We start from the raw sequence: 26,147 nt of genomic DNA, 5'->3' as shown, positions 1-26,147 counted from the left end.
CCCAGGGCCTGATCCTGGAGACCTGGGATCGAGTCCCACGTCGGGCTCCCTGCATGGAGCCTGCTTCTCCCTCTGCCTGTGTCTCTGCTTCTCTCTCTGTGTCTCTCATAAATAAATAAAATAAAATAATTTTTTAAAATGGAAAGGGTTGGGAGGTGCTCGCTTCGGCAGCACATATACTAAAATTGGAAAGGGTTGGGAGGAAGGAGTACGTTTTAATCAAAGAAAAATGATTAAGTTTTCTTAGAAATTAAAATGAATAAAAAGACCCAACAAAGCAGCACTAATATAGAGATTTTATTTAAATTGTATTGAGTTTTTACAGCACATTGCATGTTTGTCACAACGCAACTGCACAGTTTGGATTTTTGGCCACATCATGTCACTTACACCCACAAGAGCTCTGAAAGGAGTATTTGATGAATACCTCTGAGCCATGAGCCCAGAGTCTCTCTCCAAGGCCATGCAGTATGTTTACTGATGGGACAGTCCCTCAAAACAGCCACACAAAGTAGACAAGATACAGTCTCCTCAAATGTTACCAATCCTACTCCCCCTGAAAATGGGCAGAGTGAGGTGCAATGAAAGTCAAGTTAATTAAAAAGCCACTCGAAACTGGCAGTAAATTTTAATGATTGAGAAAATGCTTAGGAGAATTTTATGTATCAGAGACAAGGAATAGTTTGTTACTTTTTCAATGATCTCAGGAATTTCCCAGACACAAATCTCCATTATTCAATTCCATTTAAACAAAAAAAAAAAGTTCTGCTAGGCTGACCTAAATACGCCAAAACTTTTTAGGTTACATCCATGACAAGTATAAAAGCACAGATGCTTCTCTGTAGGACTGAAGGAAAGGTCAGGACAAGTAACAATTCTTGTTCTAAATGCAGGTCCTCTTTATTTTCAAATGAATTTTTTTTTTTTCTAGGAAGCAACATGAAAGTAGCAGTTAGACAGACAGCTACCATAGTTTTAAAACAGGATAAGCCTAAGTGTAATTTACCTTTTATACACCAATGGATTAAGGAAAATGTATAAAGGAAATACTAGTGGTTTCATTATAGGTCAAGGAGACTATATCTGTCCCAACAACAGTACATGGCTCTATCACTGTATCTTTTGGTTAAGTGCCACTGGTACATATTAAGATGAAACAAAACAAAGAAAAACAATGTTTGGTCCAAATGGACACATCTCCCCCAATTTTGGTATCAAGGCTTTATTCTCTTCTGTTTGGGTTCCATTGTTAAGTGCACAGAAATAGACAGCAGCATTTGTACTGAAACCCTCACATACCAAACAGCATATTCTAGGAGGTAAAAACCAAATGCTAAATTCTACCCTTGAGGTGTCAAGTGTTCAGGATAAGAAGCAGTGTGACCCAGAGGAGGCAGCAGCCAAGGGAAAGACAACATGAGGGAAGTGGGCCGTGGAACAATAACAACAAAAAAACCATTGTTTTATTTTCATGCCAGGAGAGGATCAAGGTGTAACTCCTGTGTTAGCACCAGGACAACTAGGAAAAGTCAGGCGCAAAGAGCAGGGCACAATCAGAAAATATTTGACATGGATCATTTCTGCTTTTCCCTTCTCATTTCTCACAGTGCATACCTCAAGAGCTGCCACTGAGTAACCGCAACTACTGCCTTCACAGCTCAAAATAACTGATTTTTGCCCGGACTGAACATAAGCAGAGTTTTCCTCTGCTCCCAAAAGTGTCTCACTCCTTAGGAACTGTCCCTCTAAACTGAATATTCACTGATGCTGGCTGATGAGCCAAGTGAAAAATACAGCAAAACCTCCACTTGCTGAACCAGTCTTTAACCCAAACTCCACAGAAAGACAGAACTACTGCAACTAGAGGGAGTGCCTCTAAAGACTGAGCCTTCATGCACAGATACAGAGCACAGAGGAACAGGATACAGTTCATTTCAAATAGGATAGGAATTCCTATCTTATATACTAGAATCTGCTTTTTTTCAAGGTGGAGGAGAGATGGATCTGTTTATCACTTGGAGTTTGGTTATACATATGCCTTTCTATTGCTGTTTGGGGCACACGTCATCAGGCAGTATTTATGAAATCATCATCTTGTGACACACATACCCCCCACCCCATCCCCCCCCAGGAGAAAAGCGGGAGTCACCAACTCAAATGAAGCTTCCAGACTCTGGGTCTGGATCCAGGACCATTACCCCAAGGTAAGGGTCTCACCAGTTAAGACCTCCTGCCAAATTGGAATTCCTCTGCTCCAGTCTCATGGTACCAAGGAGGATTTCTCAAGACGGTATCTTTGAGCTCTGTGATTTCATGAGCCACCACACCAAGGAACCTTCAAAACTACACCTGAAGCAGATCCTCCCTTCAAACCTGCTAAAATTGGACAGGTCATCTCCTCTGGCATTCAGCTGGAAGCTGTAGCAATGGGTTTCTTCAGATGTTGGCTCATGAGTTCCCTGGCACGAGATACTTGGATGTGTTCGTAACATGAGTTACAGACGAGAACTGGGTCATAGAGTTGTTGATCAGGAATGGGCAACTTCAGGTGGCAGCAGCCAGCACAAAACACATTCCCACAATTTCTGCCAAATCACAAAGAAGAGTTCATCAGAAATGCCTGTGTGCTGAGAAGGAATGACACTTGCAAAGGCCTTACATGAATAATAAAGAGAAAAGTTGGACGAAAACAAAAAAATTATCCTGATAAAGATATATCCGTTTTCAGATTAACTCAGTTTAGCTCACATACGTGTATGTCACTGCTTTATGAGCCATACAGAATCATACAGAACATCTTACCTGCAGTGGTGTCTTCGTTTGGCCAACCAGAATTCACAGTCACAGTTATAGCAATGTGATGCCATATGGTCTGGAACCCAGCGAGTCACCTAACAGAAGGCACAAGGAAAAATTCCAGGTCCTTGTCAACCAAGTGGAAGCGCAACACTGCAGCAAGGAAAGCATCCCAGGAGACATCAACAAGATCTGTCAAGTAGTGTTGGCCACTACTTGACTAAAAAGACATTCATCTAGGAGAGAGCTTCGTCTATAGTGTGCCACTCATCTCTGAGAAATATGAGGACTCGATGCTTCATGTAAGTATGCATTCGCCTGCACATACCTCAGTCTCTTTCTTATCAACAGGTTCCCAGCTTGCTTCAGAAAGGCAGTCCTCACTGTGATCAGAGCCAAAATCTTCAATATCACTGCCATCTGACTCCTTCAAACATGTCTGAAGAAAAGGCAAAGATCTCAGCACCATCTTCACCATCACTAACATTTACTGTTTACTGTGCATCAGGTACTATTCTAAGTACATTACATGCATGAACTTTAATTCGTCCCAAGAATCTTATGATGTGTACTATTATTATCATCCCTATTTTACAAATAAGGAAACTAAGCCCTGAGAAAGTCAAGAGATAGTTAATAAGCCTGAAATTTAAACCTAGTACAGTTGATCCTTGAACAACACAGGTTTGAATTGCATGGGTCCACTTGGGTGCAGATACTTTTCAAGAAATATAGTACATTACTATGGATTTTTTCTTTCTTATAATTTTCTTAATAACATTTTCTTTTTTCCAGCTTACTTTACTATAAGAATACTGCATACAATATATCTAACATACAAAATATATGTTAATTGACTGTATTATCAGTAATGCTTCTGGTCAACAGTAGGCTACTTGTGGTTAAGTTAAAGTTATATGTGGATTTTTGACTACACAAGAGGTCAGCACCTTAACCCCTGAGTTGTTCAAGGGTCGACTTGAACTTTGGCTTCAGATCCATGCTCTTAACCAATATACTTTATCACAGTGTGGCGAGATATTTCTCATTACATTCTAAACCAGGGTTCACAAACTATGGCCCACAGGCCAAATCTAGCCCACTGCCTTTTTTGTAATCAAGGTATGTTGGAAGACAACCACACTTATTTATTGATGTATGTTTTTGGCTACTTTTATGCTGTAACAGCAGAGTCAAACAGGTGGGACAGAGACTGTATGTCCAACAAAGTCTAAAGTATTTAATATATGGCCCCTTATCAAAGAGAGTTCACTGACTCCTGTTTTAAACCATTACCCTTGAATAGTAAGTTGTTAGCCCTGACCATCTCATCCCAGCAAGTGAGCGGCAGGCAAGAAGGAATGTCTTAACAGGAGGAAGGGAAGTGTCTTGTGTTGATGACAGGATATTGTGGCCAAGAAGGTGACTCCTAGAAGCTCCCCAAGAATTGTGTGCCCAAACTGTAGGGCTCCCAACACAGTGAAGCCTAGACAGTCCTCATTATTTCTCACTTGGATTATTCCAAAACATTTTAACCAGCCTCCCAACCTAGGTTTCAACTGCCTTATCCACTTGACACATTATTGCTAGGGGAGTATTATTAAAATACAATTATGATCATGATAGTGGCCAAAAATTCTGCTGCCTTGAGGGTAGAACAAGAAGGGATCTCAAGCTGACCTTTCCAATCCCTGTCTACTTCTCCAATATAAGCTCCTGCCTCACTACCCAACTCCCTCCCTAATGGTCCCAGCACATCTGTACATGCACGTGTACACACACACACACACACACACACACACACACACAAACCCCTACCCCTTCGTCCAAGCCATCCCAGTGGAGTACTTATTGCCTCCATGCTTTTGAGAATCGTATTTCCTTTTCACTACCTAGTGAAAAATAACAAATTCTTCAGCACTCAACTCAAACTTTTCTTCTCAGGAAAGCCTTCACTCCACCCCAGCCCCCAATACCTGATACTTACTTCCATGGTAACACCTAAGAACATCATTCTAGTTGTCTGCTTCTCTCTCCCAATATACTGTGAGCTCCTTGAAAGCAGAGACTATGTCCTTCATCCTATAGCCCAACCACCTAACACAGTGCCACATAGCAAGTACCCAATGAATAAATGTTGAGTGGATGGAAGGCTGGATAAATAAAATAAACAAATGGATGGACAGCAGTGGTGAATACTTACAAAATCATCCTCATAGTCCATAGGGGGCTCTGCTGGAGGGGCACAGCAGTGACGGATATCCAGCCTCATCTGAAGCTCACGCACTTGTCGACGTAGCTGCTCCACCTCTTGCTTGTACCCTGCTTCAATTTGCCGTAATCTATGCTGGATCACATCCGTGGGAAAGGGGAGTCCATCATCATCCAGGTAAAGAGGAGGCACTGGAGAAGGGCAGCTCAGTGGAACAGGCTTTGTGCCGGAGACCTGCTTTGGATGACTGGAGAACCACATCCGGTTGTTTTTTCCTCCTGGACCAGTACAGTGTCCATTGGAATGACTAGAACAGACTGGTGACTTCACCCCTTCTCTCTGAGCCCACTGGCCCCCAAAGCAGGGCCCTGTTGCCCGCACTTGCTTGTTGTTTGACCTCTTGCTACAACAGCCATAGGAAAGCAGCCGCCGAGGGGTGGTCTCCCCACTTGGAAATGAAGTCACCATCCCTTGGAAGCTGTCCCAGTTGGATCCTAAAAAAGAGAACTCACTGATCTGGCTCTGAGAAATTGGCTTTCGGGTCAATTCCAATGGCACTTTGCCAAAGCGAGGATTTTCCAATAACTGCCCATTCCTATTATTCCCTCTTTTGCCAGTGTATTCCTCCCTATGAATCAGCTCTGGCACAGAACTAGGCTGTTCCTGGTGGGAGATACTTGCCACAGACCCTGGGGGATCCTGGCTGAGGAAGTCAGTGCTTGGCTCTGGAGGAGTTTGGCAGGTAGCACTCAGTGGGCTGCAAAGGGTGCCCAGACTGTGATCTGGAACGCATCTGGAGGGCACACCTAGCATGGAATCTAGCAAGGCCCGCTGGGGGGCACCAGTAAGGGAGTCCTGGGAAGACTCGGGAAAATCACAAACTCCATTACATTTGTTGGAAACAACTTCAGAGAGTGTACTGACAGCTTCTTTTTCAGGACAATGTTCAGGTGGCTCCTCCGTGCCATCTAAAGTCCTACTCAGCTCATCGGAGGCAGGAGGGTCTGGAGCTGGTTCCTTAGACTCTTCTAGGACTTTGATCTCAGGATCAGAGACGTTACTCTTCATTCCCTGGGGCACTGCAATACTAAGCAGTTTGTAACTTGGAGAACAGCTTCCATGACTCTTGAAAGGTTTATTGCTCAAGTAGTCTTTCTGGCTGCTGGGCAGAGAGGAAGGAAGACCTATTTCTCCTACGGTCTGCTGAGGACCTCCTATCCCAGATTCCACAAAGGTCTCTGATCCCTCAGGATTGCTATGCCAGGGCTCCAGGCCTACTCTGGTCTCCTGACAGTGGTTATTGAGGTTAGGGTCACTGGACGTGCGGGTCAGGGGGCTGCTTGTGTCACAGGCAGAAAGCAGATCATCCATAGATCTGGTTTTAGGTAATCTGGAACGACAAACACAACACCTCCAGGTCAGTAAATGGGAGCCATCTCCAATATATAGAATCAGACCATCAAAGCAACATCAAAGCCAGAGTTCATAAGAAATCACATTTTAGATTACAAAGAACCAATGTTCACTGCAACAAGTTTACTGTGCAAAAAGCGAAGGACATGAGCTCTGTCCTCCAGAACCCAGGATCCATCCCCAGCTTTTATCAGTCCTCACCCTACACAATCTCCCTGGACAATCTCAACCACTCCCATGATTTCAATGCCCCCTATATCTGCAATACCAACCAGGACTACACCTGAATCATAAATCTCACAACCAACTGCCTCTGTCACACACAGTAGGAAGGAAAAGTTTTGGAGCTAGATGATATTGGTTCTGATACTGATTAGCCGTACAGCTACAGGTAAATTATTTAACCTTCTAGACGTGATTTCCTCCTCTATAAAATGATTATCATAAATTATTCCTTATAGAGATGCTATGAGGATTCAAACTACAGGCAGCCTACAACCAACTTACTAAGACTACACTCACAACTTGTCATTTTTACTCCTTTCTTTATTATAAATGATCCCTTCCTCACAGTAGTAACCAAGACAGCCTTTTACAACCAACTTAGCAGCAGTGTATGTTTGGAGTCCTAAGTCACCATGGAAACTTCCCCTAGGATAAAGTACTCAAGAGTTCTAGAGGCATTCATGCACACCAAACGGGTAACAGACATTTTCAAGAATGTCTGATTTTTAACACATTTCAAAAGTCCTTAGAACAATAAATGCTTCAGGGAAACTTGCCAGGTAACAGTGGAGACTTAACTAGACTCCTATTTCCAGATGCTTTGGTCAGTTCCACCCATACAGAAAAATCCCTCAAAGTTTGAGTTAAAATACAGCTGATTTTTTAAGTGTTTGGCTTTTGAAACTTAATATGTTTTTAAAATATTTTTATGTGTGATTTTACTTTTGGGATCAATTTTGATTATTTATGTGTTTGTTTGTTTGTTTTGTATGAAATTCCAGGAAGGCAATAGCAATGGTGCTGATTATAGTCTCTGGAGTCCCATAACCCGGGCTCAAATCCCAGCCTGGCAAATTTTTAACTATGCAACCTTAACTTCTCTAAGCCTAGTTCCCTCAGGTAATAGTACCTACCTCTTAAAGCCATCGTGAAGATTAAACAAAATAATCTACTGCAAAGCACATTGCTCAGTACTTCCCATATTGTTGTACTTCCTGTTTACTTGTTTATCTCCTGCTATGAAAGTGCCTTGAGGGCAGCTCTGTCTCTGATTTGAATCCCTAGCACCAATCAAACAATTTTTTTTTAAAGATTTTATTTATTTATTCATGAGAGACACAGGCAGAAGGAGAAGCAGGCTCCATGCAGGGAGCCCAATGTGGGACTCAATCCTGGGACTCCAGGATCATGCCCTGGGCCGAAGACAGGCACTAAACTGCTGAGCCACCCAGGGATCCCCCCAAACAATTGGAGAAATGAATAAACGAGCTTAAAATCTAACATCAAGTGTCCACTGCTAGGTATCAACTGAATGAAACAGATCAGTAGGGTTCAATGTTTGGTATACATTAGGGGCTCCTATAAGTCTTCTAGATATACGAACAATCAGGCCCATCTAAGACCTGTGAATAAGAATGGCGAAGAGTGAGAACCGTATATCTGTATATTTAAAAAGTACCACGTTTTGGGTTTTTGTTTTATTTTTTATTATGGAAACTTTCAAACATACAAAAGTAGAAAAATATAAAGACTTCCCATGTATTCTTGACCCAAATTCAACAATATCAACAATCTGCCATCCTCCACAGCTGATTCCTACCTGCACAAAAAAATTAATAATTCTGGCAGAATAATAATTCTCTTCTGGCAGAGAGCCACTTGGGTGGCTCAGTTGGTTAAGCAACTGACTCTTGGTTTAGGTTTAGGTCACGATCCCAGGGTCATGGGTTGGAGCCCTCTGTTGGGCTCCACACTAAGTGCAGAGTTGGCCTGAGATTCTCTCTCCCTCTGCCCCTCCCTCTGCTCACATATGTTCTCTCTCCCTCTCTCTAAAATAAATAAATGAAATCTTTTAAAATAATAATAATAATAATGCTGGTAGAGAAAATAATGCCTGAGGAGATTAGAACAAAGACAACCCATCCAGCTAGGATGGTCAGGGAAGGCTACATAGAGAGAGTAGGATTTGAGCTGAGGATAGCAGACTGTGTTGGGACTTCTTTTGTGTGTGTGTGTGTGTGTGTGTGTGTGTGTGTGTGTGTTGGGACTTCAATGGAAAAATTAAAAAGGGCAGGACATTTTTGATCTAGGGAAAGAGAGAACCAAAGGTTAAGTCAGGTGAGCTGTTAAAGCATTTTTTTTTTTTTGCATACTACTTGGTCCCCCAAATCTATCTCCATCCAACTCTCCAAAGGCCTATAGCCTTTGATAATATATCAATCGCAACCTGCCTGTATCTTCTCCTCCTGCCCAAACTGACTTGTCTTCTCAACTTCCCAAAGTCTTTCGGTTGGTACTAATATCCACCTAGTTTCTAAACTCAGAGACTTAGGACCTGTCTTTGACAGGCACCCTCTACTCTACACTTCTACACTCCTCCCACATTCAGTCACTCCATAGTCTGCTAATGCCTTCTCTATAAAGTCTCCGATTTTAATCCTTTCTCTTTTCCAAACTCTTCTATCTGAATTACAACAGTGTTGGCTGATCTCTGTGCTTCCAACTACCCACCTCACTGACTCATTCTCCAGAAATCCTACTGTCACCAGGTCAATGACTTCCTACAGTGTATTACTATTGACAAGTGAATCAAAATAAACTCCTCAGGGTAATATTTAAGCCTTCAATGAACTATCCGTATTTATTTCTATTCCTCAAAATGGCCCCTTTCTAGTCCCTCCCAGCTCTGGAGAGGTACTTTTGCTCTTAAAACTATCTTTCATGTAACCAATTGTTTTGTTTTGTTTTGTTTTGTTTTAAAGATTTTTTAATTTATTTTGAGAGAGAAAGAGAGTGCACGAGTGGGGGGCAGAAGGTAAGGGAGAAGAAGACTCCCCGTGAAGCAGGAAGTCTGATGTGGGGCTCCATCCCAGATAAAGACCTTAGCTGAAGGCAGATGGTTAATTGACTGAGCCACCAGGTGCCCCTATCAAATTCCTTTGGACCCCTCTCCACTACCTTGTTACCAAGCTCACAACTCCCTTCATTCCATTCGTTTGTTCATTTAAGCATTTATTTACTAAAGCACCTATTATGTGCCAGGCCCTGAGCCAGATGCTAAAGACACAAGTAGCCAAGGTTCCTGCCAGGTCTTCCATGAAAACTTCTCTAAGTGGGCAGCTCGGGTGGCTCAGCAGTTTAGCGCCACCTTCAGCCCAGGGTGTGATCCTGGAGACCCGGGATCGAGACCCACATCAGGCTCCCTGCTTGGAGACTCCTTCTCCCTCTGCCTTGTGTCTCTGCCTCTCTTTCTGTGTGTGTGTGTGTGTGTGTGTGTGTGTGTGTGTGTGTGTGTCATGAATAAATAAATAAAATCTTTAAAAAAAAAAAAAAAAGAAAACTTCTCTAAGTAAACAGTCACCAAATGACCTCCTTCTAAATTCTCATTTCTCCCAATAGCTTTGAACTACACATATTCTTATTTGCTTAGATGCTTAGAACTGATCTCTAGTTGTCCTATATCTGTCTTATTACAGCTTTTTAAAAGTATCCTATATAGGGCAGCCCGGGTGGCTCTGCGGTTTAGCACTGCCTTTGGCCCAGGGTGTGACCCTGGAGACCCGGGGTAGAGTTCCACGTCAGGCTCCCTGCATGGAGCCTGCTTCTCCCTCTGCCTGTGTCTCCGCCTCTCTCTGTGTGTCTCTCATGAATAAATAAATAAAATCTTAAAAAAAAAAAAAAGTATCCTAAATAGGATCAATATCTTCTATTTCTTTGGTATCGCCCAAAACTTGTACAGTATTAGGCAACTTAATAGGTATTAAAGAAACATTTACTGAATTGAAATATTAGATATTAGGGGCACCTGGGTGGCTCAGTCGGTTAAGTATCTGACTTCAGCTTGACTGTGTCAGGATTTCCAGGTCCTAGGATCAAGTCCCACATTGGACTCTCTGCTGTGCTGTGCTTCTCCCTCTCCCAGTGCCCCTTGCCTGGCTCATGCTCTCTCTCTCCCTCTTAAATAAATAAATAAAATATTTTTTTTTAAATGGGAAAAATTAGATACTAATTTAAGGGAGTGATTTTTAAATAGGTGACAGAATGTACTGAGAATTTGATAAGTTCTGGACCCACTCCCTGGAAAAGTAAACTTACGAACCTGTACCCAAATTATGCATAGTTTAGGAAAGAAGAAAATCACAGAATTCCTGAAGCCTATCCGTGAGCCCTTGACCATGGACTCAACATTCTAAAACCAATAATTTAGAGGGGTGGGGTTTTGTTACCCTTTATAATATTTAACCAACAATTTTTTAAGATTTATTTATTTATTTATTCGTGATAGACACAGAGAGAGAGAGAGGCAGAGACACAGGAGGAGGGAGAAGCAGGCTCCATGCCGGGAGCCCGATGCGGGACTCGATCCCGGGACTCCAGGATCGCACCCTGGGCCAAAGGCAGGCACTAAACCACTGAGCCACCCAGGGATCCCCTTAACTAACAATTTAAGTTATATTTTAACTTTAAGAATCTTCCACCAATGAACAAAGATCGAAATTTGAAATGTACCTATCCCTTTAACTTTCATTTCTAGGAATTTATCTGGCAAAAATATTAACAAATGCAAAGATACACATATAAGGTAATACTAGTGAACTATATACTTAAAAATGGTTCAGATAGTAAATATTATGTGTATTTTACCACAATTGTTTTTAAGAACATACATATAATTAAGGATGTTAATTATAGCATTCCCAATAATGATATTTGTAAAAAGCCAGAAATCACCTAAATTAGCAATAGGAAACCGGTTATATAAATTATGCTACACTCTGATTTTAGACTGTTAAATGCAGCCACTAAAGCAATAAAACAGGGTTATATGTGCTTTAGGGGGTGACAGCCTATTACAACATGGGAAAAACAACTTGCAGACAACATGGGAAAAACAACTTGTAGAACAGTATGCAAAATATGATTGTTTTTGTATCTTACAAATGTTTCTTTTTTTAAGATTTATCTATTTATTTGAGAGAGAGAGAGAATGAGCAAGCATGGAGGGAAGGGGCAGAAGGAGAGAGGAAGAGACTCTCAAGCAGACTTCCTACTGAATACAGAGCTTCCTACTGAATACAGAGCCCAATGCAGGGCTCGACCCCATGACCTGAGCTGAAATCAAGAGTCGGAAGTTCAACCAACAGAGCCACCCAGACACCCCAAAAATGCTTCTACATGAGAGTGTGACAGTGTGGCTATATCTATGTAGTGATAAACATCTAGAAGGACAGGCACCAAAATGTTAGCAATGAATGCCTATAGGGACAAGGATTTGAGAGGGAGGGCTTTCATTTTCTTTGGTTTTGTGTTGTTGTTTTTTTTTTTTTTTAAGATTTTATTTATTTATTCATGAGAGGTACAGAGAAAGAGGCAGAGACATAGGTAGAGGGAGCAGCAGGCTCCCTACAGGGAGCCCGATATGGGACTCAATCTCAGGACCTCAGGACCTGAGCCAAAGGCATATGCTCAACTCAGCCACCCAAGCCCCCCAGACTTTCATTTTCTACTTTTACATTGTTCAGCCTTTTTAAAAATAGGAACATGCATTACTCTTTAACCAATACTCATTCTAATACCCCCAAATATTAGTCAGAAGATTAATTTTTATGTCTGCCTTTCAATTCTGGTGTTTTTCTGAGGGAGAATATGAAGGCCACCCCTCTTCTGGGAACCCACTTCCCTGAGCATCAGATGCTTCTGGAAGCTATTGGTGCACATAGCAAAGGTCACTACTAAGATAGTCAAGTACCCCAATGTCTTCTATCAGTATACCTAAATCAAGACCATTCCCACAAACCTTCCTGAAATAGTCCTTTCTATTTTGTTCTCCTCTCCCCTGCTGGCTATGACACATAGGATAGCAGCTCCAGAAAAGAAAGTAACCAATCTTATCTTAAGAGAGGACCTTGAAAACACACAGAGTGCACAAGTCCTGAGCCAAGTTTCTCCTTCAACTGAGGCAAGAAGTTGCTTTTAAATATCTCATAAAAGGGGATCCCTGGGTGGCTCAGCGGTTTAGCACCTGCCTTTGGCTCAGGACATGATCCTGGAGTCCCGGGATCGAATCCAGTGTCGGGCTTCCGGCATGGAGCCTGCTTCTCCCTCTGCCTGTGTCTCTGCCTCTCTCTCTCTCTCTCTGTGACTATCATAAAAAAAAAAAAAAAGAAAAAGAAAAAAGAAAAAAAAATATCTCATAAAAGATGGAGAATATTAGGTTAGGCACAAAGCAACCATTGCCTTCCTGGTGGAGAGGAGGAGAGAGCAAGAAGGACTCTTCTTACCTGTCCAGAGAGCGGCCAGAAAACTCCTGGCTCTGAGCCACCGGGGAAAGGTAAAGATCCATGGTCTCCTCCCCAAGTGTACATGGAGATGATGCTGGCAAATAAACAGCTGTCCAGAGGTGCAGGGCCCGGACGTGACACACAGGATGCAGGACCTAGGGAAGCAGCCCCGTGCTAGTGTCTTGTGAGCTGTTCCAGGTCCCTCTTCCTTCTCTAAGCCTGCCTTCTCTCCCACTGATTCAGCCCATTCGCCCTGCAGGTCTCCAAGCAGCACCTATAGGACAAGACTTACCATGTCTGAGCCAGGTGTGTAGAGGAAGTTATGAAAGTTCTTATTGCCAGCTCGCAGGAGAGCCCACACAGAGCAGGTCCGCTTATAGATGTTGCGCTTCTCTCGTTCACAGGGGTTGTTGGCCAAGAATGTGCCATAGAGGCAGGAGTACGTGTGCTGCACCAGTTTTACCTAGAGGGCCAAGACAGTTTGCACCTGGGAGCCTGGGCCGCCTTCCTCCACCCCCACCCCGACCCTGGTCACAGGCTTCAGAACTCACCAGGAATGCTTCATTAAACTCAAACAGGCAGGGAAACTGCTTGAGCAACTGATGAACAGAATCAAGCCACTGCAAGAACACAGGGCATTGCTCATTTTGGTCCTCTGCATTCTCCTGGTGGCCGCAGCGATCGCCAAACTTGTGACCAAAATCCAGCCAGTCAGACTCTACTAAAACTTGGAAGCCCTGCAGCAAAGGGGATAAGTATAGGGCCTTTCTGGAAAGGCTGGTGTGCTACTCCCTAGGGGATGCCCAAAGCAGAGAGCTGGCAGCTTCAGAGGAGGGCAGAACTGATGCTAGAAGACTCAAAGCCACCAATGTCCTCTACTGAAAGATTCCCAAGACAGATCCAGAGGGCCCAACACCTTCCCCACCTCCTTTCCCTCTGTTCTTTCCCACCCAACTCCATTCAATACCTCCAGCGTCCTGTAGTATGGGTCCAGCAATATTTTGGCCAGGGCAACGATTTGTGGCGTCCGGTCCCAGCCGTCAGAGCAGTGCACGAGCACAGGCCGGCCTTCCCGGTCTACAGTATTAGCCACAAGCACAGCTGCCTTGAGCATCACCGACAAGTGCTGCAGCCATTTGGTGCTCTCCAGGGCCGACAACCAGCTACACGAGAGCAGAAATTGAGTCTGTTGCCAAGAGCGCTAAGGCTCCAATGGTCTCTCTACCACCCACAGCCAGCTACTCCTAATGATGTCCCTAGTGAGGGCTGAAGCCAGGAGGTCCAGCCATGGCCTTTCTGCCAGGAGATATCTGGCAGGAAGGTAAAGAAGACAAGACCTGAGGCACTCAAGAGACTGAGGACTGAGCGAGGAATGGGAAGCATCACATGTACATTGAGCCATTCTTTCCCCAGTTCTCTGTGTTCTTTAGGTAGGACAAACCAAAGAAACTCAGCGTACTGTGGCTATTCCAAAGTGCTGGCTAAGAAGCAGAAGTGCTCTTAGAACTGGCCCACTGCAACAGGCCCTCAGGTCTCCTGTACCTCCACACTTCCCATCTCCCTATCTCCTCTTGTAAGAACTAGAAGAACTGAGTGAAGACAAGACGAGTGAAGATGGAACTGGGGGCAGGTAGGGACCACCTTACTTGCTGGGATCAGGCATCTGGCTACACACAGCCCGGAGGTACTGGAAGCTGTTCCGGATGGCATGGATGTTGGCCATTCCCATGAACACGACCTCACAGTTCGGGTAGTATTCTGTAGACATACAGAGGAGGGTACAGCATAAGAACATGTCCTAGAAACAGGCATCCAGGACAAGAGTGGTCCCTGTGAGCCAGGCTTCCCAAGCAGGGCGGACCACTTTGCTCTGGATGCTCAGGTGCCATACACTAACAATAATAAGGATATTACTGACAAATGATAGTCACTGTACTACCAGTAATGAGGACATATAGTAAGCTCTCAATATATAGTAGCTGCGCTATGCAGGTAATTTTTATTATCATCCCCGTTTTACAGATAAGACAATAATATTTGGACAGATCAAGCAAAGGAGTCATCAATAGTTAAGTGGCAGAGTCCTGATTTCAAGCCAAGTTTGTTTGGCTCTTTCCACTATGCAAATTGCCCCCGGGCCCTTCCTCACTCAAGCTACCGAGAGCACAGACAGGTTACAGACACTGGGCTAATGGCGATACCTTCGCACTCACAGCCTCCACCCTTGGCCCGGTTGGCCACTGCTGCTGTGTAGGATCGAGCATCCAGGATCAGCAGCTTCTGGGTGGCTGCTGTGCTCTCCACTCCAGAACATGCAGTCAAGGAGGAATCTAAACACACAGCAGGGAATAGACCCTGGGTCAGCCAGCCCAGCCTCACCCTGCCCTGGAACATTCTCTTTCTAAAGAAAAGAACTTACAACTGGAGATCCTCGTCCCCCCACAGCCTCCCAAAGGGCAGGGATCCTGGCACCCTATGTCATCATCTTCCCATCCTCTCACTGGGGGCTCTCTGAAAGCCAATGAGGCCAAGGAGGGAGCCTGCTCTCCAGGGGGCCCGCACCACCCTCGATACCTTACCGAAGTCAGTGTCACATGCCTCACTGGCATCACTATTCCCAGTGCTGAGGGGGCCCCCAGTGGCCCTTGTCCCCGGGTCCAGAGCACAAGCTTTAGCGATGGACGTGACCAGGTACTCATCATCAGCATTGCGCCAGCCCCACCAGCTGATCTCAGGTTGGCTGCAGCGGGCGATTGCAGCTCCATTGCGTAGGTGTCTGACAAAATGCAAGAAACCATCATGCCCTCGCCATTTGCAGCCCCCTCCACCCCACCCCACCCCGACCCCAGGCCTACTACCAAGGCCTCAGGAGGCCAGACCAAGATCTCCAGAGCCAACAGGGGCTACCAGCTCACCCACGTCACAATAATAACAACCAAAAGCCCTTGACATATCTAGAGGGCTTTATAGTTTACAAAGTTCTGTCTTTGTAAACAAAGTTTACAAAGTTTATAGTTTACACATTTCTCAAATGATCTCTGTGTTGCCAAGGTGACCCTGACTTCTTAAATCTGCACAACACCTGCTCCAGGTACAGACACCCAGCAGGAGAACAAGCCTTAGCCTAGGGCAGAACAGCTCCAAACCCCATAGCTACTGTCTGTCTCACAGTATTTTAGCTACAATGTTCTAGTGCAGGGGATTGGCAAGCTTTTTCAGTAAAGAAACAAACAATAAATGTTCAGCTTCACATGTCACAGCCAGTCCCTGTCACACATTCTTCTTTCTTCTTGGTTTAAAAACAAAAACCAAAAAACTAACCCTTTAAAAATGTAAAAACCAGGCAGCCCGGGTGGCTCAGCGGTTTAGTGCCACCTTCAGCCCAGGGCCTAATCCTGGAGACCCAGGATCGAGTCCCGTGTCAGGCTCCCTGCATGGAGCCTGCTTCTCCCTCTCTGCCTGTATCTCTGCCTCTCTCTCTCTCTCTCTCTCTGCCTCTCTCTCTCTCTCTCATGAATAAATAAAAATCTTTAAAAAAATAAATTAGTTAAATTAATTAAATTTTAAAAAATGTAAAAACCATTCATAGCACTAGGCTGTACATAAAACAGGCTGGATTTGGTTCACAGGCAATCGTTTGCCAATCCTTGCTCTAATGCAACAATTTACACACACACAACATTGTACACACGTTAATGCAACATTTTACACACACACACACACACACACACACACACACACATTCTCCAAAAAAAGTAAAGTGATCTCCCAAAGCCTCATCTTTAAAAGAAAAAAGCTGTGGCAGTTTTTGATTTGAAATTATTTCATTTCCTGCAGGATGTCAATTCCCAGTCAACCAGGCAAAATCTCCATTTCTGACTATTATTGCATAAAAAGTGTCCTCCCTACTTCCTATCCCCTACCCCTCACCTATACACAACCACAGGGATCCGCTTCCAGGAGCGGAAGGTAGCTACGTTCTCCAGCTCTTTGTCTGTGATCCACACAGGAACCAGCAGCTTCTGGGGGTAACTGGGGCACAATCTGCAGAGAAACCAGATGGGGTCACCAAGTGTGATCCAAGACTTGTAATAACAAGATCCCCAGGGATGGCTTTGTGGGAAGAGAGACCAGGAATCCTCTCTTACAGAACCAGGGCCTATGCCCTGCAAGGTCTAAGTCTGGATTGGTATTTTGGTTCTCCACCCCCTGCCCTCTCACTTGTAGTTGCTGTTGATGTGGGAGACTCTCCAGACATTCTGCAGATCAAAGCCCATCCTCATGAGCTCAGCCTCCTGCCGACATCGTATGTGCTCTCCTGCAACACAGTCCCCATGCCTGCCTGTCAGCATCCAAGTGCACCATGTCCATGGGTGGAAGAGGGTTAAGAACCAAGAGATATGAAGTCTCCCAAATAAAACAGCCTGGCCTTACCTGGCTGACACAGGTGGGTATGCTGGTCCTCCTCAGTCAGGCCCAGGCACCAGGCATGGTAGGCGAAGGCAAAGAGGTCTTCAGGCTTGGCAGGTCTTGCCGTGGCCCGGCTTAGCCGTGAGAGCCACTCTTGGCACTGCTTGAAGGTAGAGAAGTGGCACCTGCCAGGCAAGAAGCCACAGAGTGAGACAAGAGGCAGGTTTGCATTGGGGCCATGAGGGTCAAAAACAAGGCCACAAGAAGGCTGCAGGGAGAGGCTTGCTTTAAAACAGGAGGTAAGAAAAAAAAATAATAGGGATCCCTGGGTGGCGCAGCGGTTTAGCGCCTGCCTTTGGCCCAGGGCGTGATCCTGGAGACCCGGGATCGAGTCCCACGTCGGGCTCCCGGTGCATGGAGCCTGCTTCTCCCTCTGCCTGTGTCTCTGCCTCTCTCTCTCTCTCTCTCTGTGTGACTATCATAAATTTAAAAAAAGATTTAATAAATAAATAAATAAATAAATAAATAAATAAATAAATAAATAAATAATAAAACAGGAGGTAAGGCATGGAGTCCCTGGGGAGGGTCAGGGACGCTGGCCAACACCCAAGAGAACTTACCTTTGGACAACTGTTTTCCCAAGAACTCTAGTCCTTGGGACATACTTGTCCCTTCTAAAGGGGCACTACCATTTCTTATATCAGATCTAAACTCTGCTACACATCCCTGAATGTCTGCTACTCCATGTTTTCTCATGACTCCTGCTTCAGGCAGGAAGTCCTTTTCACACCATTCCTGTCTCCCTATTTTTTCACTCCACTTGATAACGCCTCCTCTGGGCCAAACCACATCCTACTGATACTCTGAACCCCCTCTTCTTTGAAGCCTTCCCAGCCCACTCCATTTTACAGACCCCCTCCTCCCTGATTCTTAATATGCTTAGAGCATTAAACTAAGTTTTTCCATAGCAAATTGTCACTGTTGAATCTTCCTTTAGCAACCAGACCTCAACCTCCTTGAAGGGAAGACCAGTGCGATTCTCCTTCTGAATCCCTATAGACCCGAGTACATGACAGACTCTAAGCTGGACACTCTTTTAATGTTCTTTGGAGTCATTCCAGACTCTTCTTTCTCTCATATCCAATCTGTCAGCAAATCCTGTCATCTCTACCTTCAAAAATCTGAACACTTCCACCAATCTGAACCCTAGCCAGGCCACCGTGTTCTCTCACTTGGCTAACTACAATAGCTTCTTAACTATTCCTTCTGCTTTTGCCCTTGTCTTTGCGCCTGAACCCCTTGTATCTATTCTCAATATAGCAGCCAGAGGGATTCTATAAAACATTAATCAGATCATATCTCTCCTTTGCTCAAAACCCTGCAGTGGTTTCTCATTTCCCTCAAAGTAAAAGCCTGTCATTATAACACCCTGACATCCCCCTTACCTCTCAGATCTTATAACCTACCTGCACTCCACTCCAGCTACACTAGCCACTTTGCTATTCTTCCAATACACCAGGCATAACACCTACCTCAGGGTCTTTGCACTCACTATTCTTTCTGTCTGGCACCCTCTTCACTCAAAGGTCACTTCAGGTCTTGACTCAAATGTCAGTGCAATCTTCTCTGATACTATTGTTTAGAGCTACAACCTTTACCCCCATAGCACTCCATATCCCCCTTCCTGCTTTATTTTTCACCTTTACACTTACTATCATTTAACATATTTTACTCATTATTTACTGCTGCCATCTACCCATTGGAATATAAGCTCCATGAAGACAGGAAATTTTTCTATTAGTTCTTGCTGTATCCCCAGTGCCTATAACAGTCTGTCATAGAGTAGACTGCTCAATAAATGTTAAGCGAATTAATAAATGAACCAACAATAATGTGAGTGCTCTATGCCAATCCTAGGTGCATTCACATTCATTATCCAATTTAAGCCCTATGATAACTCCACGAGCTCTGCTTTATCCTCATTTACTCAGGTCAAGATACTGTGGGTTAGTAAATTGACCTCCCAACCTAGACAGGGCTTCTACCTTTTCTCCCAAATAGGGAAAGGGAAGCAGTATTTTTTCTTCTTGCTCCAGAAAAACCCTATATCAGAGAGGTCCGGGTAAGACTAGGGCCAGAGTATGTGAGTCCATCCACACTATTCTCACCTCACCACTTTGGAGTCCTTGCAGGCAATGTGCAACTGGAACATATCACGGCTCTCGACGCTGTCAATCATCCGGAGGGGGACCTTCAGAGGAAAGGCAAACTAAAGCTCAGATCCCCACTCTCATCACTCATGCCCACCTCAGTCTAGATGCTGATGCAGCAATATGAGGAAAGAAACCAACATTTACTGAGGGCCAGTTAAGTGCCTGATAACTGTGCTGGGTCCTCTACATATGCGACCTTAAATAATAATCATGAGAAACATGCAGAGCAGATATTTTCACACCAAATTATGAGGGAGGAAATAGAGCCTCAGTTGGGTGACCGAACCAAGGTCACACAGTTGGGAACTGGCACTCTTCCAACAATGCCGCTATACCCCTTACAAGGGTGAGCAACAGAGTGAGGGAAAGAGAGAAGAGGAGAAGGAAGAATAAGAGAGGCAGAAAGACCTATAGCTAGGAGAAGGAGGCAGGAAAATGAAAAGTTATTGAAAAGAAGGGCACCCCAACTTTTTGGAGACATGATCAAGTCCAGCACTGGAGCACTCACACTTGTGAACCAGGCAGGGATTCTGCCTTGGGTGTGGGAGAACAGGACAGGAACTCACGTTGATGACAGAATCTTTGAACTTGATATGCAGCCGGTAGTTGGAGATAGCAATTAGGGCATCGGCTGCCCGGCCCAGGAACTCCACTCCCTCACCCTGCAGCACTGCAAAGGGCACCTGTCGAGGGGCAGAGGGACCTTCAGTCCAGAAGTAAGTCACCCCTCCATCCCCCTCCCCAACCTTGACCTGTGGGATGCCCACTGGAAAAGTTGGGCCAAGGAAAAACAGAAGAGTCCTCTCCACGGTAGTAGCACCAGGCAACAGCTGTACAGGAAAGCTGCCTTTCCTTCCCTGGGGCCAAAGGCTCCATAATGCACATACACAGATTCCCCTCCCTCTAGAGACCCGGAAACAGGAAGCCAAAGCCCCAGTACTAGATCCCTTGGAGATATTGTTTGAAGGGAGGGAGGGAAAGGTGTTTTTAACTGAGCAGAGAGCTCCACCCACCCTGGGCCCCCAACTCCTCCTTACCTGCAGATTCTCCTCCTCTTTCACTAGTTCCTTGGGGGGGAACAGATCCTTGGCTTGGATGTACTCCAGGCTGGGGGGCCCCTCCTCACCCTGTGGGGAAGGCTTCAGGCCTAAGTCATCAGGCTCCACTTGGCCCATTAGACCTCATTCTGCTCCCCTCCCCTCAATAAACCTACATACACCCCACACACACTAATAAAGGTTTGGTCACCAAAGGATGGACAAGAGGCCAGGCTTGGTAGGAGGGTGAGGTGGAGGGAGTACTGAAGCCTATTAAGCCAGAGAGGAACTGGGAATCTGTATTCGTCAAACAGCAGCAGAACTAAATAGACACAAAATTTCCCAAATGGAGGAAGAGAGAAAACTAAGAAAAAGAAAAAAAAAAAAAAAGTGAGGGTAAGACAGAAGTGGGAATAGGAAGTGCTGCCCTGAGAAAAAGGAACCAGGTATAGATGTTGCTTATAGACAGGAGGGAAAGCAGGCACCGAATGCCACAGACACTCCAATCGGATAGGTGAAGGAGACAAAGAGGAGTGGGTTGGGGGATTCAGTCCCATGCCTCTAGAGGGCCTTCACGGATGCTTTCAAAAGGAGGATGTGTTTTGGAACCCGAGCTTATCCTCCAGTTAGGTCCACACTGCTAAAGAGCCCCTACCACCTGCCAAGCTGCCCTGCCTGCTGATGAGAGGGGAATTCCTAAGGAATACCCATAGCAAGCAGAAGTAACTCCTCTCCCAACCACCAGGAAGGGGTGAAGAGGGGATTCACAGGCCTGGGAGAAGCTAGGAGACCCAAGGAAAGCCAGGGGAGAGAGAGGAGGCCTGGCAGCCAGCCACGGGGGTGGTGAGGGTGGGGTAAGGAGGGAGGGGTGGGAACAGGAGAGGACAGATGGGGGAAGCTGGGAAGGAGCACGAAGCCAGAGGGGGGAGGAGGGGAGGGCTGGGAATGATGCAGAGGTACGGAGCCCTGCAGAGGCAGGGAAGATGGAGAAGAGAGGCTGTCTGGGGGACAGTCAAGGAGAAAAGACTGGCGTGTCAGGTGAGGTATGGAGTGCTGGAAGGGGGAGGGGACTGGAGCCAGGGAAACAGCTCAGACCTCCCGTGCTAGCCGGCTGGCCCCCTAACATCCCTGAGCAGCCACATCCCACATCCCCCAGCAAGGATGCGGCGGGTGGGACCAAGATGGAGAGGCGGAGGGAAAGGGATGTACCCCTGCAGGGCGGGGCCTGGAGATCTGCAGTCAAGGGCAGCGGCGGCGGGGCCAAGATGGGTCACAGAATTTCCACCCCGGGCTTTCCATCATCCCCGGCACCCGAAGATGAAAGCAAGTTCAAGAAAGAAAAGGGAATCCCCCTCCGCTGCCTGGCAGGGGCAATGGGAAGGGGGATGAGCTAAAATTCGGAATCGCAAGGGCTGGCCCTGGGCGGGACTGCGGGTGCAGCAAGCACTGGGACCCCCCCGGACCCCCGCCGGCCAGGCCAACACTTACGAAGCAGCTGAGCATGGAGCAGGAGACGCGGGCGGTCAGGCTCATGGTCGCGGGCGGTCTGGGCCAGCGCACATGTCCCCGGAGCCGCTGCGCTGCCCGCCAGTGCCGGGCGCCCGCCGCATCCCGGCTGCGGGGCCCGCCAGGTGCAGCCGCGGCGGCCAGGAGTCGAGATCCCTGGCTGCGGGGCCTCGGCGCGACTCCCGCGCGCCTCTCCCCTCCTCTCCACAATGGAGCGAGCCCGGCTCCGCCCTCAGGCACGAGCGCGGAAGGGAGGGGAGCCAGGCGAGGGGAGCGCCCCAGGCCTCACGGCGAGGGCGGGGGTGTGGGGCGGATCTCGCGGCCCCGCCCACGGCTCCAGACTCCTCCCTCCTCGCGGCCCCTCCACCCGGTGCGAGGGCGTCCTCGGGGGACGCTGTGGGACTGCCCCCAGACCGCGTGAGAGGGTAAGGCAAGACCTCCTACATCTTTTCATTTCCCATATTTCCCGGGTGAGCCATCCCACAACTCCCTTTTCACACCCTGTCCCCATGCCCTCCCCACTCTGAGTTCCCCCAGTACCTGTTCAGAATTCCCAAGGTAAAGCTCACCTACAGTTTCAAGGTTTCCTCCCTTCCCTACAAAACCACCACCCACCATACCCCTGTCCATCAGTGTCCTTATCCTCCAACCCCCTGACGTCACTAAATCCACTCCCTTTTTTGCCCCGTAGATCGGACACTGGTCTTTGCCAGCTTGGTCGCTCCACACTCCTGAAAGGGGAGTTCTCTGAGTGTTTTTATTCCAAGGCCCCCACCCAACCCTACTCCGTCAGCTCCATCTTCCCCTTGTTTCACATCCTCTGATGTCTGGGTAAGAACATCTGTCTTGGAGAATTTTTTAGGCTGAGAAAGAGAAAACTAAAACTATGGAGCTATGCAAAAACAAAACCCGAAACCCAAGAGTAGGATATAGAGGGGGTAGGGTAGAGGGCCAAGGAATAAGGAGCAGTGAGGCTCAAAGTGTCACCAAGAGTCACAGAAGGAACTGGTTGGAACCCCATGCTTCGTTGCCTGGAAACTTTCAGAAACCAGGGCTTTGGGGGACAAGGAGATATAGGAGAAAACCTGACATTGTATTAAGCATCTACTATGAGCCAGACATGTTTCAAACATTACATCACTAAAACCTTTCAACTCCCCAAGAATTAAGCTTTATCCTTTTTTGCTGGTGAAAGGTCAGGCACAGAAAGAAAATATACAATTTACCTAAGCTATTTAAGCGGTGATGAGAGGATTCAAAATTAGACTAGGCTAACAAGGAAGCCCATGGTCTTTTTGGAGTGTCGCAGAGGAGAAAAAGGAAAGCGGCCACCGGTTGGTGGGGACCAAGACCAGGAGGCTTTCTAGGACAAGATGAGAACCACATCCCCACATGCCTATGGAAGGAAGGAGAGAGTCCTCTCACCAACTGAATTCCTTAACCTGCACAAGGGACACATGAAGAAACGGAAAAGATACAGCCAGAGAAAGGGCCTGGTATGGGCCAGGGCCTGCAACTCTCCACTCTTTTTCTCTCACTGCTTCCTCCTCCTAGTTCTCGGGGGTTAAATAAGGGCTTCCCTGAATTCACCTGAGGTGACAGAATGGTATTTCAGAAGGTGGACAGAATCATTATCACCCTCATCCCCATCCCCTGTGCCAACCCAGTTGATATTCTGGGCACCTTGAGGCTGCTATCCTGCTATATATCCAGTGAGGTATTGAGTGCAGTAGCTTAAAAGAAGCGGTATCTTAGAGCTGGAGAAGCCTCACTGTTTTGGTGGAGTCACTCCTGATACAGCACCAACAACATTCAAGAAGCCCACTGGGAAGTAGGAAAATCTTGAGATAAAGGAGGCCTGGTTTTCCAGACCAGAGCAGAGAGCTTCCACCAGGGACCCAAAAAAAAGCAAGAGAAGGGCCATTATGAAAGGTTAAGAGAGCCAGTGGGAGTATCCGGAAGGTATGGCATACATAGCACGTGCAAGAAAAGACTTCCAGAGGCTTCCTGTCCCAATGCTGTATACTGGTTGATGTTTTGCAATCTAAAGAAACCCTAATTTATTTCCAGGACAGATGAACTTATTTAGAGGCTGAACAGAGTAGCATGGAGCTCAAGGTCCAGGAGGGGCAGGGCAGCTTCACAGAGAAAGAAAGATTACAGAAATCACAAGGGTCTGAAGAAAGAGAGAATACTCACCATTCTACTGTGGTGAGGGTCCTGGCTGCCTGCTTCTTACTATAAGAAAACGGAGAAACATAAGATTAAAGAGCACCATTAACATTACCTTAGAATCAGCAAAGGACACACATCTACTCCTAACATCTACAGAGAATTTCATAGAGAATCCAGCCTCTCCACAAGTCCCCATGCCAGACAGAGGCAATGTGAGCTACATGGGAAGAAGGCAACAAGTAATTCTGCAGGGCATGGAGTCGGCCACAAAGTTCTGGAGCAGGAATGAGTGTCATCCAAGATTATTCAGAACTCAAAGAGTCCTGATTTCCAGACCAGAAAGAGAAGAACACTCCAAACACTGTTTTTTTGGGGAAAGCAAGACTGCCAACTCTGAAAAGAGAGGCTGCCCAACCAGGACTTACTTCTGGCCTTGGAGGGACATGAATCCACAGGAATGCTCTGCCAGCCTCTAAGTCTGGGAGTAGCACCCACCTGACCTGTTTACTGGGGGCAGAGTCCAGAGCAGAGGACAAGAGGGAGGGAACCACAACCTGTGAGCAGAATGCCTTTGGGCAGCAGGACTGAATAGGTCCTGTTGAACGTATATGACACCAAGTGGGAAGCAGGTATGTGGGAGGAGGCCACACTACAGTGACAGTATCAGGCCAACCCAGGCCTCAGAGCAATACCTGTCAATTGGGCCCAAGCAACAGAAATTCAGGATAGGCCTCCTTGGCCCACTTAGGAAGCCAGGCCCAGGTTTTACTGACACTTTCCCTCATGCCCGCTATCCGAACTCAGGAACGGTCCAGCAGCGCCCTGCAGAAGGCTGCGGGGATAAAAGCTTCCATCTGTGGTCCTGCCTGCCTTCCTGCCTTCCTGATCACAGCCCACCCTTCCTCGCGGGGGAGCCAGCAAAAAGCAGACCAAAGGTGCTACCTCACCGCCCACTGGCACGCAGCCTCAGGGAAATGGAAAGAGGGAAGGAGAGACAAGGACCAGGCCTGGGATGCCCAGGGCTCTCGGACCAAGGGGATCTGTCCCGGGGCGGGGGGGGGGGGGGGGGGGGGCGGGCCAGGCTGGCAGGAGAGCCCAGGTGTCCAGGTTCTAGAGGCGGAGCCTAAAGATTCGGAGGCGGGGCCCCGAATGACAGAGGGCGGGGCCCATGTAAGCCGGAGGGGCTGAGGAGGGGCGGGGCAAGATGCGGTCGTTGCGGTTCCCAGACTGGCAGTGCACGGGGCACGGTGACTCACCCAGGCGGCGTCCGCCCGACCCTCCGAGGCCGCGCTCTCACCACTTCCGTCTCCCCAGCTGCCGAGGCCGCGCAGCTTCGACCCCACCACAGTGCCTCTTTCCCCAACCAATCGTATCTCTGGTCTGTGCCCGCCCTGGCCAATAGCCACGCCAAGTCCCTCCCTGCCCCCACCACGCAGCCGCCGCCCTCACTCTTCACTCCGCTCATTGGTCCAGTTGGGCAGACGCCCTCCCAGCCTTTAGCCTATCGGGTGACGGAAGACAAGACAGTACCTGGAAGGAGGAGGCACGGCCCGGAGAGGAGGCTCGACCAATGGGAAATCACAGCGCGTCCCTGCGGCAGCCAATGAGAGAGCAGCAAAAGGGGGGTTGCTGGATGAAGTTCCAGGGGCCGGAAGTGGGGGTGGCTGTCGCCTACTGGTAGCGCAGTTAGAGGCGGGGCCTTGTAGGGGCACAGGCCTTACAGCCACTTCCGGCGACGACCACGCCTGGGGTGTAGTTCTCAAAAAGGTCCCCGGTGGCACCTGTTTATCCATTTCCAGTTTTGGTTTCGCTGCGATCATCTCGTCCCAAACCCGGAGAGAAAGGACCCCGCAGGCTGAGAAGGAGGGAGGCCTGGGCG

At 47.1% G+C, this 26,147-nt stretch overlaps 1 protein-coding gene across 4 annotated transcripts; it reads right to left on the bottom strand.

Moving 5' to 3' along the window:
- Window positions 1-282: 282 nt before the first annotated feature.
- On the bottom strand, window positions 283-25,935 carry MTMR4 (myotubularin related protein 4). Of its 4 annotated transcripts, none has more exons than XM_041724810.1 (19): window positions 25,799-25,935; window positions 24,293-24,331; window positions 20,588-20,677; window positions 20,117-20,233; window positions 19,506-19,588; window positions 17,362-17,522; window positions 17,149-17,245; window positions 16,858-16,971; window positions 15,507-15,703; window positions 15,129-15,257; window positions 14,574-14,685; window positions 13,895-14,090; window positions 13,479-13,664; window positions 13,220-13,390; window positions 12,928-13,082; window positions 5,000-6,398; window positions 3,125-3,235; window positions 2,803-2,891; window positions 283-2,585 (listed from the first exon to the last, which is right to left on the bottom strand). In XM_041724810.1, the coding sequence occupies exons 2-19, from the start codon at window positions 24,293-24,295 to the stop codon at window positions 2,408-2,410; spliced, it is 3,588 nt and encodes a 1,195-aa protein (XP_041580744.1). In that variant the 5' UTR covers window positions 24,296-24,331; window positions 25,799-25,935; the 3' UTR covers window positions 283-2,407. The 4 variants fall into 4 exon arrangements, with proteins under 4 accessions (XP_041580744.1, XP_041580742.1, XP_041580743.1 ...); XM_041724808.1 differs by lacking the exon at window positions 25,799-25,935 and adding an exon at window positions 25,525-25,644; XM_041724809.1 differs by lacking the exon at window positions 25,799-25,935 and adding an exon at window positions 24,694-24,764.
- Window positions 25,936-26,147: the final 212 nt, after the last annotated feature.

The sequence above is a fragment of the Vulpes lagopus genome, chromosome 12 (assembly GCF_018345385.1).
Source record: "Vulpes lagopus strain Blue_001 chromosome 12, ASM1834538v1, whole genome shotgun sequence".
NCBI lineage: Eukaryota > Metazoa > Chordata > Mammalia > Carnivora > Canidae > Vulpes > Vulpes lagopus.
The sequence above is the reverse complement of the archived record's forward strand: the minus strand, read 5'-3'. Positions and strand labels throughout refer to the sequence as shown.